The sequence below is a fragment of the Pyrgilauda ruficollis genome, unplaced genomic scaffold, assembly GCF_017590135.1.
Source record: "Pyrgilauda ruficollis isolate IOZ18807 unplaced genomic scaffold, ASM1759013v1 scaffold59, whole genome shotgun sequence".
NCBI classification, from domain to species: domain Eukaryota; kingdom Metazoa; phylum Chordata; class Aves; order Passeriformes; family Passeridae; genus Pyrgilauda; species Pyrgilauda ruficollis.
This window is the reverse complement of record NW_024527599.1, coordinates 6,734,541-6,749,250: the sequence shown is the minus strand read 5'-3', so window position 1 is coordinate 6,749,250 and position 14,710 is coordinate 6,734,541. Positions and strand designations below refer to the sequence as shown.

The 14,710-nt window shown below is 47.5% G+C and overlaps 1 protein-coding gene across 1 annotated transcript in view; it reads left to right on the top strand.

The window, feature by feature from the left end:
- COL26A1 (collagen type XXVI alpha 1 chain) overlaps window positions 1–14,710 on the top strand; it is a 165,747-nt gene that overhangs the window by 134,574 nt on the left and 16,463 nt on the right. Inside the window, exons 6-9 of the mRNA XM_041482777.1 lie at window positions 3,764–3,917; window positions 6,556–6,600; window positions 9,615–9,731; window positions 10,945–11,097. Of these exons, the coding sequence (XP_041338711.1) occupies window positions 3,764–3,917; window positions 6,556–6,600; window positions 9,615–9,731; window positions 10,945–11,097 (469 nt within the window). The remainder of the gene's footprint in view (window positions 1–3,763; window positions 3,918–6,555; window positions 6,601–9,614; window positions 9,732–10,944; window positions 11,098–14,710) is intronic.

Below are 14,710 nucleotides of genomic sequence, written 5' to 3'. Positions count from 1 at the left end.
GGCACTGCTTGCAGTGAGGACTCCCTGTGAAAACCACACATTCTTCCCTTGATGTTATCCCTCTCTCTACCTCCGCCGTATTGACTAGAAATTACCAAGATTTTAGTACTGAGATTTTAATACACTGCACATTTTGCTAATTTTCTTTCTGGCTGTGAGCCTCTGTGGTATCATTTTCCAGCGGTTTACTCAGAGGGCTCGAAACTTTCTTTTTTTTGTTTAATGAAAGTGGGAATTCTCCTCGAGTCCCCTGACTACAGCAATGGCAGCCTTAAGAAAAACAGAACGTGACAGAAAGTGGATGAATGGCTCCAGTGCTATTGCAATAATGTGTAAGGAGCCCGTTTGTGCTCTGTGCTGTGTGAGCTGTGAGAGGACACTCCTTGTTGAAAGAGCTGTGTGTAGTTTGAGATTTTTGAATGTGACTAAATCCCTTGTGCTTCTCCTTCTTTAGCTTGGCTCTGTGGATCTCACGGATGTGAGAGCTCTCCTCTTTATGCTTTATTTCTTTTGGGCATTTCTTCAGTCCTAATCATAAAAACTAGAATTTCTCAGCAATTTCAAGTCTGGAGACTTCCTGACCTGTATCATTTCGTGCCCAGGGAAAATAAACTTGTTACTATGGTTTGAGCCTTAATGACTGCAAAGTATATATAGTCAATTTATAACAGTGCATGCTGGATTATCCTGTGCAAGGCTTTACAGCTTTTACAGCATTTATCAGCAGAGTGCTCATTTAAAACATGTTGTTTTAATGAAAAGGATACCGTTGCCACTGTTTTGTGTTGATTATGTGGTAACACATTTTTATTATCACCCATAAAAATGATTTGGAGCTGTTCCACCCCAGATGCGACCTTGGGCAGAGCCGTGCTCGCGCCGCCCGCGAGGGCCACGGGCCCCTGAGGTTTGCTGGGCCCTGACCATGGCTGCAGTGATTTAATATCCCTGTTCCCACAGCTCTGCAGAACACTGGCCAAGACAGCCCCTGTGTGCCCCTTCCTCACAGCAGGAGCATCCCAGCCCTGCCCTGGCTGCAGCCCCTCTAATTTGCCACCCCAGGGTTACTCTGCCTCTCTGCCCGAGCACATTTTGGCAACATCCAGATGTCTGCTGGGGAAGTAAAAGGATGATAGAATAAATAATATAAAGTGATGCAGAAAAGGTCTTCAGCTCACACTTGAGTCCCATGGCAGTGGGAGCTAAGCACAGTTATGGTAAGGCACATGCTTAAGTGTTTGTTGAACTGATAACACGTTTCCTGGAAAGTCTGAGGAATAAATCATTGGGTAGGAGCACAGAGTGCAAGAGGCAAATGGAACTGATTCCCTCCTGCCTGGCATCAGTCAAACCTGGTGAAGAAAAGTATTGTGACCTTACTCCATTTTTCTGTACTCAGAAAGCAGAACTCTGGATCTGTAAATAAAGATCTTTGCAATAAAGGAAGAATTTTGCTTGTTTGCAAGAGTGAGGTTCAGTTCCCTTGCACTTAACCTAGCTCCCAGTTTAATTAGTTTCTGATTCACCCCCATCAGGCCAGTACATTCTGCAGGAAGTTCATCATTCCTGGCTCTGCTGCAGTGCTGGCTCTCACCAGGCCTTGCAATAAAGAAGTGATAAACCTTGTAATAATTGCAAGTTAAAAACAAACAAGTGGAGCCAAGTCACTCTCATTTATAATTGCAGTGTGACTTCATTATGTAAAGACAACACAGTGTGTAAAGGCTGAAACTTCTAGGGATTTAATGGAAAGTTTGAGCCATATTCTCTTTTATTTCCCTTATCCCTAAATTAGTATTGCTTAGGTGGTTTTCAAGCAGGAAAAGATGATGCTGTAACAAACCTCGGTGTTGCATGCCTAGAAAAATGTTCCCGTGTTAGAGACCAGCTCCCAGTTTCACAGAGGCTACCAGTGGGCAGGGAGCAGAGCCTGGTGGACAGCCTGGAGCATATGGGGAACGTGGGGTCAGTTTGCCAAGGAGAGAAGGTTGTAAATGGCCCAAATACCTCAGGGATGCCTGTTGGGATGTGGGTTTGTCTGAAGGTTGTGTGTTTTCAAGGCCTAGAAACAGCTGTGAGTTTTAATAATATCCTATTGCTTCTAAGCAGAGCTCATTGAGTAAACAGTCTGCTCTTTTTTTTTTTTTTAATTTTATTTTTTAATTTGCTTCAAAGTTAAAGCACATCAACTCTTTAAAAGATTCATCATCTTTGATTCTGTTGGTATTTTACAACTTTTACAACCAGTACTTGTCCTCAGTTTGCTACCCTGGCTTTCAGGTACAGCCCTTCACCTCATCCCAGCTGTCAGTAATTTCTGATTTTCTGGCTTTGGCTGCCTCTGACAGCAGCTTCAGTCCCTGGTCTCATGTTTCTCACCAGGGACACAATCCCACATGAGGCCGGGTCCCTCTGGAGGCAGTGAAGTCCTCCCCAAGGAGGGTGTGTGCGGGACACACTCACAATTAACACAGCAGCTTCCTAGGAAATTGATGCTGATTTCCTAAAACCAATAAAGCTTTTATGCTAAAATCCTGTGGTCTGTGAGCAGAGTTATTCCCAGCCCCACCTGGCAAGAGGAGGAGTTTTAGGACCTCCTCAGGAACTGAGACCAAGTCTGAAACCATCCAGGTCACAGATCACAGAATATTCTGAGTTGGAAGGGACCATCCAGTCCAACTCTTAAGGGAAGGGGCCATGTGGGGGCTGAACCCATGTCGTGGTTTGAAAAGACAAGTGTCTGCTAAGGAAGGCAGGAGTCTCCCTTGAAATGGAAAATGTAAACCTCCTCTCTCTGAATTATTATAATTTTGAAATTAAGGGGTTGTCAGGCAAAGATATGGGAATACAAATAACAGTTCTTTAACAGGAAAATTAAAAATACAAATGCAATAGTACAAAAAAACCCCAACACTGCCAGAGTCAGAACAGACCCTGACCCCCTGTGGGTCAGGGTGGAGGCACAGTCCCATCCCATGGGGGCTCAGCCTTCCTGCAGTGCCAGCTGTGGTTCTGCTGGAGCAGGGATCCTGCACAAGGCTGGAGTTTTCCCCTGAAGGTCCTCCAGGGCTGCTGGAGATGGGCCTGCTCTTCCTCTGGGAATCCAGTGGGAAAAGTCTGTGGTGTTCCAAACCTCAGATTTTATCCAGGTAGGAATGCTTGGCTCTGTTGTAGTTGAAACTGAGTCAATACAGAGCAACACTCCCTTTTCAGAAGGCTTCAAACTGGTTTTATTACAGCATGCATGCTTTTTATACATTCTTACAAAACTCACAAGTTTACACTTTACTCATTGATCACAAAAATCAAAGCGCTCATTGGAATAGGCTGTTGCAAGTTTCTCTTATTTATCCTCCTTTCTTTCCTGGTTTCTATGTCAACAACTTTGGTAGAAAATTCTTTCAGGGGTAAACATGGATCCTCTTATCAAACTTTGCTCCGGCTCACAGAAGTTGCTGTAAAACCTCTTCCACATGGCTCCATCCCTTGGGCAGAGCATCTCCCAGTGGGATGATGGAATTTTATCAGCCGTGCAGAAACACTCACTGGCCCATTAACAGAAGAGATCTCCTGGAGGGAGGATTGGTTGTGGGAGAGAGAAAGAAAAAACTGCCCAGTGAGCAGGAGATAGTAGCCCCAGCTCTGACAGGTGGCAATAGAATACACACCCCCATTTCCAGCCTAACACACCCCACAGCTCTGGGCTTGTGAGCCCCTTGCTGTGAGAGCCGGCTGACCTGTGTGTGCTGGTTGCCCTGTGCAGATCCTGCTGCTGGAGGCTGCAGAGAAGAGCCCAGCCCTGGAGAACAACCTGCCCATCACGGGCACCACGGCCACGTGGTACGAGGAGCTGCTGCCCGACGCCTTCCCCCTGCTGAACCCCGGCACTGCCCTCCGGAAAACCGTGGGATCTGCGGGTAAGCCTGGCCTGCTCTTCACCAAATCACCCATCCTGCAAACACCATGCCTTTGGGGGAGCTAAAAAGGATCTGGGTCTGCTCTGTCCTTGGGAGCTGCAGGGTTGAGGGGTTGGGAGGTCTCTGCCCTTCCCTGAGTTCAGCCAGAACAGAGCAGGGATGTCTTTGGAAAAAATCCATTGAAGCTGCATTTTGCCAGCCGTGGTGGCCTGTGGCAGCCACGATTTCTGTTGGCAAACATCTGCTGGAAGCTGAATTTGGGTCTGTTCAAGTTCTGTTCACCCCAGCAGGGCCACTGTGTGTTTCAGTGGGCTTGTTTTAAGTTTTTTGAGGTTTTTGAGGCCCGGACACATTGAAACGTTCCTGAGGAAACTCCAGAGAGCCATCAGGATCACAGTGGGACAGCTCCTGCTTACCTATGGAGCACCAACTGCAGTGTTTCCCAGTCTGGGAGCAGTGCTGGGGGATAGAGGAATGGGCTGCATGGGTCATTCTTGGTTTTATTGGGCAAAAAGCTTTCCCATGAATAGCAGCACCAGTTGCAGTCTGCTTTATATTTTCTAAATTTGCCATAAACACAATGGGCTGTTTTATGATCCCTCTTGTGGCATGAAAAAAAAATACACTTATAAGAAAGTCTCCCTCTGAGCCCACTTGGCCAGACAGATCCCCATACATTGAATTTTCTTGACCTTGGCATCTTTTTTCAAGATCCCTGCTCTCTGCTTCCAAAGCCCTGTCTGTCTGTTGCTTTGCTTGCTCCCAGAGCAGTTCTTTATTCTTTAGGGCCTGCTTTGCTTTTTTCTTCTTTTTTTTTCTTTTTTTTTCTTTTTTTTTTTTTTTTTTTTTTTCTTTTTTTTTCTTTTTTTTTTTTTTTTTTTTTTTCTTTTTTTTTCTTTTTTTTTTTTTTTTTTTTTTTCTTTTTTTTTCTTTTTTTTTTTTTTTTTTTTTTTCTTTTTTTTTCTTTTTTTTTTTTTTTGGCCCAGGCAGTTTATTATGGCAGCCCTTCCCAACTGCAGCAGACTTGGAGCGACCAAAGCAGTCCAGATGTCGTCCCTGTTTATGATTTGTCATGATGCCACAACATGGAGGGAGGTTCACTAACAATATGTTCTGCAAAGTATTCTCAGAACCACAGCCACAGCTGCCAGGAACTGAATTAGAGCAGTTTCCCCAGTGTCCATTATATGCTCATTCTGCCTTTCCCATGTCATTTATTTTTGCTGTGGCAGTGGCTCTGCACCTGCACTTTGCTGCACCAAAGTCAGCCCAGCAAAATGCAGGAGACTCTGGGCCTTCCACACCAGGTCCTGTCCTGGTGGAGGCTCCCCACACGTGGTCATGTCCTGCTGGGCACAGAGCAGTGCCTGCCTCTCCCCCAGGCTTCTGGCAGGGCTGCCAAGCAGAGCAGCACCTGGATCAGCCCATGGTGCAGGGTCTGCACCTCCCAGCCCTGCAGCAAGGCCAGGTGCTCACTGGTGGCCACCTCCGAAAGCAGTGGTGATGTCTGAGCTGTGGGTGAGCCCCTGGTGCCAGCCAGACTCCAGGCTCTGTGTGTGTGCTACCAGGTGTAGTCCTTGCTCGCTGTTACCCTTTGTTTTTCTGGCCTTGATTTATTTAACCTGGTGTGGAATAATAACTGTGGTGTAATAAAGGAATCAGGAATGCACTGGAGCGTTTGGAGCCAGGCCAGTGTCTTTCAGCAATGAGAAATAATCACTTCAGTTGCTCATTGACACTGCTGGAGCCCCTACCCAGCCTCTGGGGGCTTCAAATTCTTGCTTTGCTAAAGAGCTGTGGGGATATTTCATGGATCTGGGTCCATATTTGGCCTCCTTCCCTCCCCACACCAGTCTGAGTCCATGATTCAAAGCCAGCCAGGAAAACTCAGCATGGATTTTGGTGGAGTGAAGGGAACCCCACACAATTTAGGATGGAGGGGAGCTGCCCATTTTGCATTATTTCAACACCATGCCCTGACTTGCTGCTCCAAGCTGCCCCCAGGTTCCCTTGCAGGGATCTCAGGAGATCTTTCATCATGTGGGATATTGGAGAAGGTGGAAGTCAGGCCTGAGTGTCCTGGGTGATTTGGGGCTGTGGAAAGCTAATCCTCTGTCCCTCCACCCCTTCCCCTGAGCCTTTTGGGAAACATTCCCTACTTTGCCCTGCTGCTGGGTGTTCAGCCAAAGTAAATCCCAGCCTTACCTTGCATGCCACGCAGCTGGATGGACCAAGGGCAGGATGCTGGGCCTGACACAAAGGTGGGTGACATGGACAGGATGCTGGGAGCTCTGGAAGTGCTTCTGGATGACCCCAGAGCTCTGGGTTGGCTGATGCCTCTCCAGGCTGAGGTCCAGGAAAACTTGCTACTGTTTATGAGGGTGGTTATTCCTTCTGTGAGTGACAGGGCTGAGAATAGACAGTCATTTAAAAGCAATCAGTGCTGTTGAGACAGCTGCAGCACTGGCCTTTCTGATCAGCTTGTTAATCAACAGAATAAATTTTTCTGAGTATTAAGAAAATATATATACTCTGGCTGAGCCACTTGGCAGCAAAAGACCTAATTTTTCATATCTCTCTATTTTTCTCCTATTCTTTTTTTTTATTATTATTATTTTACCCTGTCGTTCTTGAACAGAGCCTAAAGGACACAGAGGTGCAGAGGAGCAGCTGATACCACAGGGTAAGTTCATAGTTTCTGATATTTCTCTTTCAAACACTAACTCTTGTTGTGCCCAGTCCTGTACTTATGTCCCAAAAAGCAGAAGGGTCCTGTGGCCTCTTTGGGGCCTCACAGATGGAGAGGCTGAGTTTGTTCTTTGGGTTTTATCTGATCAGAGGCTGCTTTGGTTGGAGAGGCCACACACCAGTTTTATCACCTCTGAGACATTCATTCCCCAGCACAAAAGGGATGGACAGCAGTGTCTGATGGAGAGGCAGCTCATGGAAGCACGTGTGGCCAGAGCCAGCAGGGCATGTCCTGAGTGATGGGAGAAAACTTCTCTAGCTGGTGTTACCTGCCAGGGGCACCAGGAGCCTCTGGGGATGTCAGGACATCACTTTCCTGTGCTCCATATAAACAGCAGCTCCTGTGCAGGGAAAACCCTGGGGAAGGAGGGCAGCAGATGGTATGTTGCAGGTTAATGACAGAGCCAGGGAGAAAATCCAGGTCTCTGCACATCTGATTTGGTTTCCAGCAGTAGATTACTCACCCTCTGCCTTTTAAAAATTATTTTTCCTGTGGTCTTTTACTTCATATTGTTTGGAGGATAAACTCTCTCCAGGGGCTTCAGCTCTCTGGAAGCAATGCCACTGCAGCAGAGCTGTTTATGCCAGCTGAAGAGAACTCCCTTTTTTCTCCCCCTTTTCCTTGAATCCTTCCCTCTTTCTTCCCCCTGTTGCACTTGTCTCTTTTGAGCTGGTAACACCATTTGTCACCAGTGTGAGCCCTTGCCTGACTCATTACCCAGTGCTGCTTCTCCAGCCTTTCCTTCAGCTCTTCCCCTCCAGGGAAGGAAGTGCCAGCTTCTCTCAAGCTCTGCAGCAGCACTGGCATTGAGGATGCTGCAGGAAATTATTGCTCCTGGGCTGCAGGACATCATGGGGTTGAGTTATAAGGTTGGACTGAAGGATTGAGGGTGATCTCCACAAGTGAGGGAATGTTCTGGCCCACACTCAGCAGCACAGTGTGTCATGCTTGCAAAACAGTTTCTGCTGTTCTTCCCTCTGTGCTGCAAGTGCTGCAGTGAAGTTTCAGGTGTGCTGGGGTTTTTTTAGGGGTAGAAGCTGCTTCCTAAAAGGGCTCCTGATCACCTGCCTGGGCTTCCCAGGACAGCATCCCCTGCCAGGAGAGATCCATCCTTCTATCCATAGAAAAGGCTGCAGTTTGTGTCCTGTGGATAAGCAAATTGATCCAAATTGAAACTTGAAATTGAAAATTGGCCTTAATTCCTTATTCAATACTCAAATTAAATCAGATCTTTATTGAGGACTGAATGCAACAAAAGTACAGGTTCACACTCCCACTCAAAGCCATTGAGAAATGTAATTTCCTCAGTCCACCCAGTTTCATCATGGATTGAAGGCAGAGAGATTTCATTTTTGTAAGAAAAACCAGTTTGGACATCTCTCCAAAATGGAAAAAAGAGAGGAAGGGTAATTTTTCCATGGAGGACTAATACTGGGGGATTATTGCTTTGTTCTGAGAAATTAGGAGTCTGGGGTGATCAGGTTTTTTGTATTCCAGGTGAGCTATCTCACATCTAGAGTGGGAATTGTACCCAAATGTGGGAGCTGCCAATCCTGTGAGCCTTGATGTGATTGTGCAGCCCTGTTCCCTGGTACCAGCTGGGAAGGTGCTGTCCAGCTTCTTTCCTTTCCTCCTTCTCACCCTCCATTCCCATCCATGCTCTCCACCCCCATATGCAGCATATTCTTTGGTTTTGGTCAGGAGGGTCCATTACCTCTCCTGATACCTCCTGGGAAGGAGAAGACACTCCTTAAGAGTTGATCAAACCTTAAATTGCTCTGCTGTGTTGTGGTCACATGTAACACATGGACTAAAATCTGAAATCTGAGTGTGCTGGACTTTGGACTCATCCTGATCTCCCTCTGGCTTTGGAGCTTGCATCTGGCACTGCTTTCAAATACTCTGAGCCCTTTGGTAGCCCAGAAACCAGGAACCTCTGACTCTCTTGGCTCTGACAGTTAATGTCTTTATTATAACCATTAGCCACTTAATCTGAGCAGACAGACCCACTTGCCCACACCTCCAGGGCATCAAAGCTTCAGTGCCGTTCGCACAGTGTTTAAATGTCTCTCCATGTAAGCCCAAGATCAGCAGTGTTCTTCTGAACAACACCAAAAATTTGCCAAGTGTTGTTGTTATTTTGATAGTCTGGGGAAAACAGCATTAAGATTTTATTTAGTGTCACCAGAAGTGGTGACTTTGAGATCACTGATGCTGCCTCTGCACCTCTCCTGGGCTTACTGGGGGTCTGAGTGGGCTTGCCAAGAAACATCCCACTGTGCTGCAACCACTGCTCCTGGTGTTACCCTGGAACCCTGCTCAGTGAGATTCATTACTGACAGCCAGTTCCTGCACAAGGGGGGGCATTAATGTCACTTTGGGATGAAAAACCTGTGCAGAGCACAGAGCCCTGAGAGAAGAATGAACACAGGAGAAACCAGGGAAACATCACTGATACAGAACCTCTGGGTGGTGTGAATAGAGCAAGTGGGAGACAGGGTCTGATTGTCTTTGGCAAATCTCTTTTGTGTATTTTGGTACTTTGGGATGGCCCAGGAGTTGATGTGTGTCTGGATGAACCCAGCAAAGGACACCCAGACCCTGCCAGAGCCAGTCAGGCCTCGGCAAGGGGACAGTGTGGGCTCAATGTTGCTCTGCCCAGCACACCCCAGCTGGAGGTGCACATCCTGCTGACTTTTTTGGGGAAGGTCTTGTGCATGGGGATGTGCTTTTTCCTTACAGGATTGAAGGAAGAAGAGGAGAAGCAAAGCCCAGTCTGGCTTGTCTGGCTTACAGCTCCTGCCAGCAGTGCCACTTTGTCAGTGCACTGCTGCATTTCTCCCCTTTGCAACTCTGAGTTCCTCTCCTCTGGTTTCGAGGTTGCTGAAGCCTTTCTGACCTCAGCAGTGTCCTAACTTCCAGCTCATTTCCTTTCTGAACATTTCCAGGGATTCCAGGACGGGTTGGTCCCCCGGGCCCGGTTGGACCCACTGGGCTCCCAGGACCACCAGGGCCCAAAGGAGAGAAGGGACAGCCTGGAGAGAGGGGCCCAGCAGGGCCACCAGGTGAGTCCTGTCACAGGAGATGGTTCACTTCATACAAATTGTATGTGACAGCAGCTCAGACAAGGCCAGACACACAAGACTGAGCATCTTCAGCTGGTATCAAATCCATTCCAGTGAGTCCCCTGGCAGCTGGAATCAGCCAGGAGCTCCCAGGGCAGGCAACCACCTGCAGGAGCAATGACTGACCCTGGGATTTCCTGTGGAGCAGGAGAGAGCCTGTCCCAGAAAGCTGCAGAGCAGGATCATGTTTCCCCATCCTGCTCAGGAGCTGTAAGAAAGAGCCTGTGACCTGTCAGCCTTTGGAGCAGAGCATTCTCTGTTTAACCCTCTCACTGGGTGCCTGTTTTAACTCCCTTTTTTCTCCACCATTTGTGTCAAGCTGTCAGATGCCAGGATGTCAAACTAATGATGCTTTTGTATGTTAAGGGAAAAGGTTATGAGGCCATTCTTTCAGAGAACACTCCATTCCTGGGCTAGGAGTCTTTCTTCATTCCCCAAACGTTCCTGAATGTTTTGATGAAGGTGATACTGCACAATAGGTGCCAGACCTCAGGCTCTGCGCTCTCTGTGTCTGAAAAGCTGTGCCTTGTGAGCCTGAGCTTGGGTAAGATTTAAAACTCTGACAGTGCCTTAGATGTGAGAGCAGCCCTGAACACTTTTTGGCATTTCTGGCAAGCTGTCAGTGGCCAAGGTCTGGCCAAGGATGTGTCTGCATTTTTTTGTTTCTCAGTTTGCAACAAGAGCCTTGCAGCCCCACAGGACATGTGATCTGTCTGCTCCTGGACTGACTCTGCTTCCTGGCAGGGAGGTGACACAGGTGTACCTGGAGGCAAAGAGGATTTGATTTCACACTTTGCTGCCTGTAGTTTCTCACTCAGCCTAAGAGAGAGGGGAGATTTTAGTCTTTCAGCAACTGGGCTGCTCAAAGGCAGCACCTCTGAGCCAAGTCAAGCTCTCTCCTTTGCAGAGGAAGATGCTAAACAAAAAAAACCCAACCAAACAAACAAACAAAAAAAAACCCCACAAAAACCCCAAAAAACCCAAAAAAAAACCAACAACAAAAATAACAATAAATTGGGAAGCTGTTTCTATTTTCCCCACCCTTCTATGAAGTTCAGGACAGAAATCCTTTGTCTTCTTGCTGCCTTTTCACATGATAGCATCATTAGCACATCCCCAAAGGCATTAACACTCCTCTCCTCTCTCTGCACAGGGATGTTGGGACCTCAAGGACCAAGAGGACTTCCAGGAGAAACTGGGATCCCAGGTCCCCCAGGTCCTCCAGGGCCACCAGCCACCCCAAGCCTCCCTCTCACCTTCCAACAAGGGGTTCTCTACTCACTCCAGCCCACAGCTGAAAAAGAAAGTAAGTTCCCTCCTCATTTCCCCTGTTCTCTTGTGGCATCAGCAGAGTGGGCAGGCACAGGGCAGCTCAGCTCTGCTCCCACTTCCTTGCCACGTTCTGCCAGTGCAGCTGGACACTCCCTGCACTGTGTGGGTCTCTTGGAAGCTCCTGTTCAAGATGGAACATCTTGGAAGCTACAGGGGGTTCACCTCTCCAAAATGAAGAGCTAAGTCCCTGCTCTCCTAAACTGTCAGAGCAGGGTTTGGAGGATTTTGTTCTTTGTGCCTGTTTTATTTAGGTTCATCACAGCTTTGGGGAGGCAATTTGGTGTCCTGTAAGCTTCCATCAGGAGTGGGAAGAGGGTCTCTGGTGAAATGACAGAGCTCAGCTAGCATCACCTGAGAGAAAGGGCCAGAGGAACCCAGAGTGGCAGATTAGGTGCTGGTGCACCAAAGCTGTGGGGTTGGAGCCCTCTTGGTGCCACTGTTGTGGTGTTGGAGTGTCAGGGCTGCTCAGGAATCAGCAAGGACTAGAGATTTGCAGCTCTGGAATTACAAGCACATCTGTTAAATGTGTCTCCTTCCCTGCCCCTGCAGATGCTTCTTCCACCTGGTGCATCCACATTATCCCACAGAAAACACAGAATTATGGACTGGAAACCATGATTTATCATGGACTGACACCACGATTTATCCCTTCCCTGTAACAGGAGGGCCAGGGTTTCTCTGTGCTTATGCTGATTTAAAGAATAGATTTATTTGATTTGTGCTGTGCAGGGCAAGATAAAGCTTTCTAGGAAGGGCACATCCTGCACTTGGATTGGAATGCCCTCGGATTTGGGCTTCATTCTCCTGGTCCAGCCCCGTGGAGCTGGCAGGTAATAATGAGGGAGTAGAGTTCAGCTCTGTCTGCCCTTGCTCTGCAAACTCCTGGAGCCCCAGCTCTGCTGGGTCTCCCACCTCCACTCCCCCAGACCTCAGCTGTGCCTCATCCCCAGCTCTGCTGCTCCTGCCCAGCTGAAAAGCTCAGTTGTCTTAGTTACAGCCAAGGATTACTAAGTCTCCCCATGTCTGACAGTTATCTCAAGCTCTCCCTTCCCTTCCCTTCCACCCACTCTGCTCTCCAGACTCCTTTTCCCCAAAAGTGAACAGATGTATTTTTAATTTAGGGTGAATTTTAACAGCTCGATTTTGTACTCAGTTACTTAGGGTGTATGGGCAGGATGAATAACTGAGGTTCAATACTGAGATTTTCACAAAATACACATCAACATGCTGCATTCATCAGCCTGAGAACAAGGGAGTTTTGCATTACAGTTGTCTCACTCCTCTCAGGGTCACACATTCTGCCTTTTATTCCAAGTGATCCCTAAGGATGGTTTGGGTGCTGCTGCTGCCCCCTCCCTCCAACCACGCTTTGAATTAAACTCTTCCTTGTGATCAGTGGATAAATTAAAATGTGAATAAAGGCTTTGCAGCTGATGTGTGAGGAGGGTGAGCTCAGTGTTGTGCCAAATGGAAGAAGATAAATGGTGGATAATTATTTATATTCTCTCTGCCAGCACTGGGCAGCTACATGGACTTGAGAGCAGTGAGGAGATGGTGACTGCTCCATTTCCATCCCTGGCATCCCTAGGCATTCCTCCCTCCATGCCTGTGCATTGCTTCATTTGCAGAAGGAGTAGCCCAAAACTTTATGACACTTTTTCTTAATACAAATCCAGCTGCAAGTGTAAGTTATCTATGTCACCATGACAATGTTCTGGCAGTATCAAATTTATTTTCTTACCATTTTTCCTCTCTGTTGGCTGATTTTGCCTCCCACAGGCTGGTGGAAAGCTGATCTGCCACCAGTAAAACTCAGCCTTGTAAATTCTGTTTAGCTTTTTAAAAATGTATTTACTTGTTTTGAAAGAAGCACATCTGAAAACTATAAACACAAAATTCCAGCTGCTGACAGCAGAGGGAAGCATATGCCTGCTAATGGGAATGAGATGTGAGAGCTGTCTCAGGTTATTGTTATTATACAGAGTTTGGATCTGCCTGAACATGGTTAATGCCTGTGCCTTTATTAATTGCAGCAAGTTCCTGTTGGCAATATTTATCTGCAGGCAGAAGCCAGAAATAGGGAGACAAATATTTTCTCAGTTTCCCTGTGCTCTGGTAAAAAAATGGTCCCATTTTTTCCCTCCAGATCAGGTAGCAGGAAAAAATTAAGACAGGATTACTTCATTTCCATCCTGTCTCAACAAATCAAGGCTGTAATGGGGGAATTTATCCCTTAGTCAGAAACCTTAGCCCTTGGCCAGAAGCTGAGCTGCTGTTCCCCACTGCTGGGGCTGCTGCTACTGGGACCTCTCACTTTCCCTGCCACTTAAAAATGAGTGATCAGGTACATGGTCTAGAGCCAGCTCATTCCTATTCCTTGTGCTAACATTGGTGATTTCTAGTGAATAGAGTTGAGAAAATAATGCAACTCTCACTCTTGAGGGTTGTTTCCTTCCAGCTCGAAGATCGGCCAAGGACACATGAAATAAAATTAACCTGTTTTCATAGAATCATCACTGTGGGAAAAGACCTCCAAGATCAAGTCCAGCCACCAACCCAGCCCCACTAAACCATGTCCTCAAAGGCCACAGCCACACATTTTTAACACTTCCAAGGGTGGTGACTCCACCACTCCCTGAGGGGAGAGCCAGGGGAAACTGAGGCAGAGCAGCTGATGGTGTGCCCGGGATATCAGTGGTGGTAAGGGAGAGGGATCTGTGCAGCAGCATCCCAGCTGCCAGCAAGGCCCTTCCTGAGGAAGGAGAACAGAGCAGAGGGAGTAAAGGGGAAGGAGAGGAGGAAAGGAATTGAGAAAACTGATTTCTTTCCAAGTGTGCCCTGAGCTGCCTCTGCCGTCTGGCTGGGCAGCTTTCACTGTGTCCTCCAGGGCATTTCTGTGCTGTTTCAGGGTGTCTCTGTTCCATTCCAGAGAACACAGGTGCTCCTGCCTGACCAGGCCACACTGGTTTCACTCCTCTCCTGGCTTGGATAGGGGTTGGAAAGCTCCTGGAGCAAATTCAGTATCAAGGTTTTCTAAAATGAAGCATTGGCTGCTGCTTTGGGGTACCCAGGAGCACTGAAACAGAACCCAGCTCTTGAGCCCAGCAGAACCTGGGTCAGTGCAGGAGGTGGCTGAGAAGGGAAGATTCCTGCTACCATTTGATGCTATTTTGTGGCTGCTCTAACAGTCTCCAGCTGCAGAGAGCCCCAGAATGTCCTCATTTATAAGGAAGTTTATAAGGAGATACAAGTTCTTCCTGCTGCTTTACGAGAACATGGACGCAATCCCTTAAAAAAAAATATGAGGGTTGTGTTTTAACACACTTCAGTCCCATTTCATTCACAGTGTGTTTCATTCAGAGCTGATCCTGGAAAGAAACCTGGCTCTGAGTGAGTCCTGCCTGGCCAGGAAGGAGCTGGCACAGTCCTGTGCTGCCCGGGCCAGGCAGGAGCTGCTGAGCCCTGGGTTCTTGATCAGAGCTCTCTTCTGTGGCACAACCATGGAATCACCTTTCATTAAATAATGTTGAGTCAAATGTCAGGAGGGGTGGATTTGTGGGACTGTCATGGTAATAATGTTTAGCTGG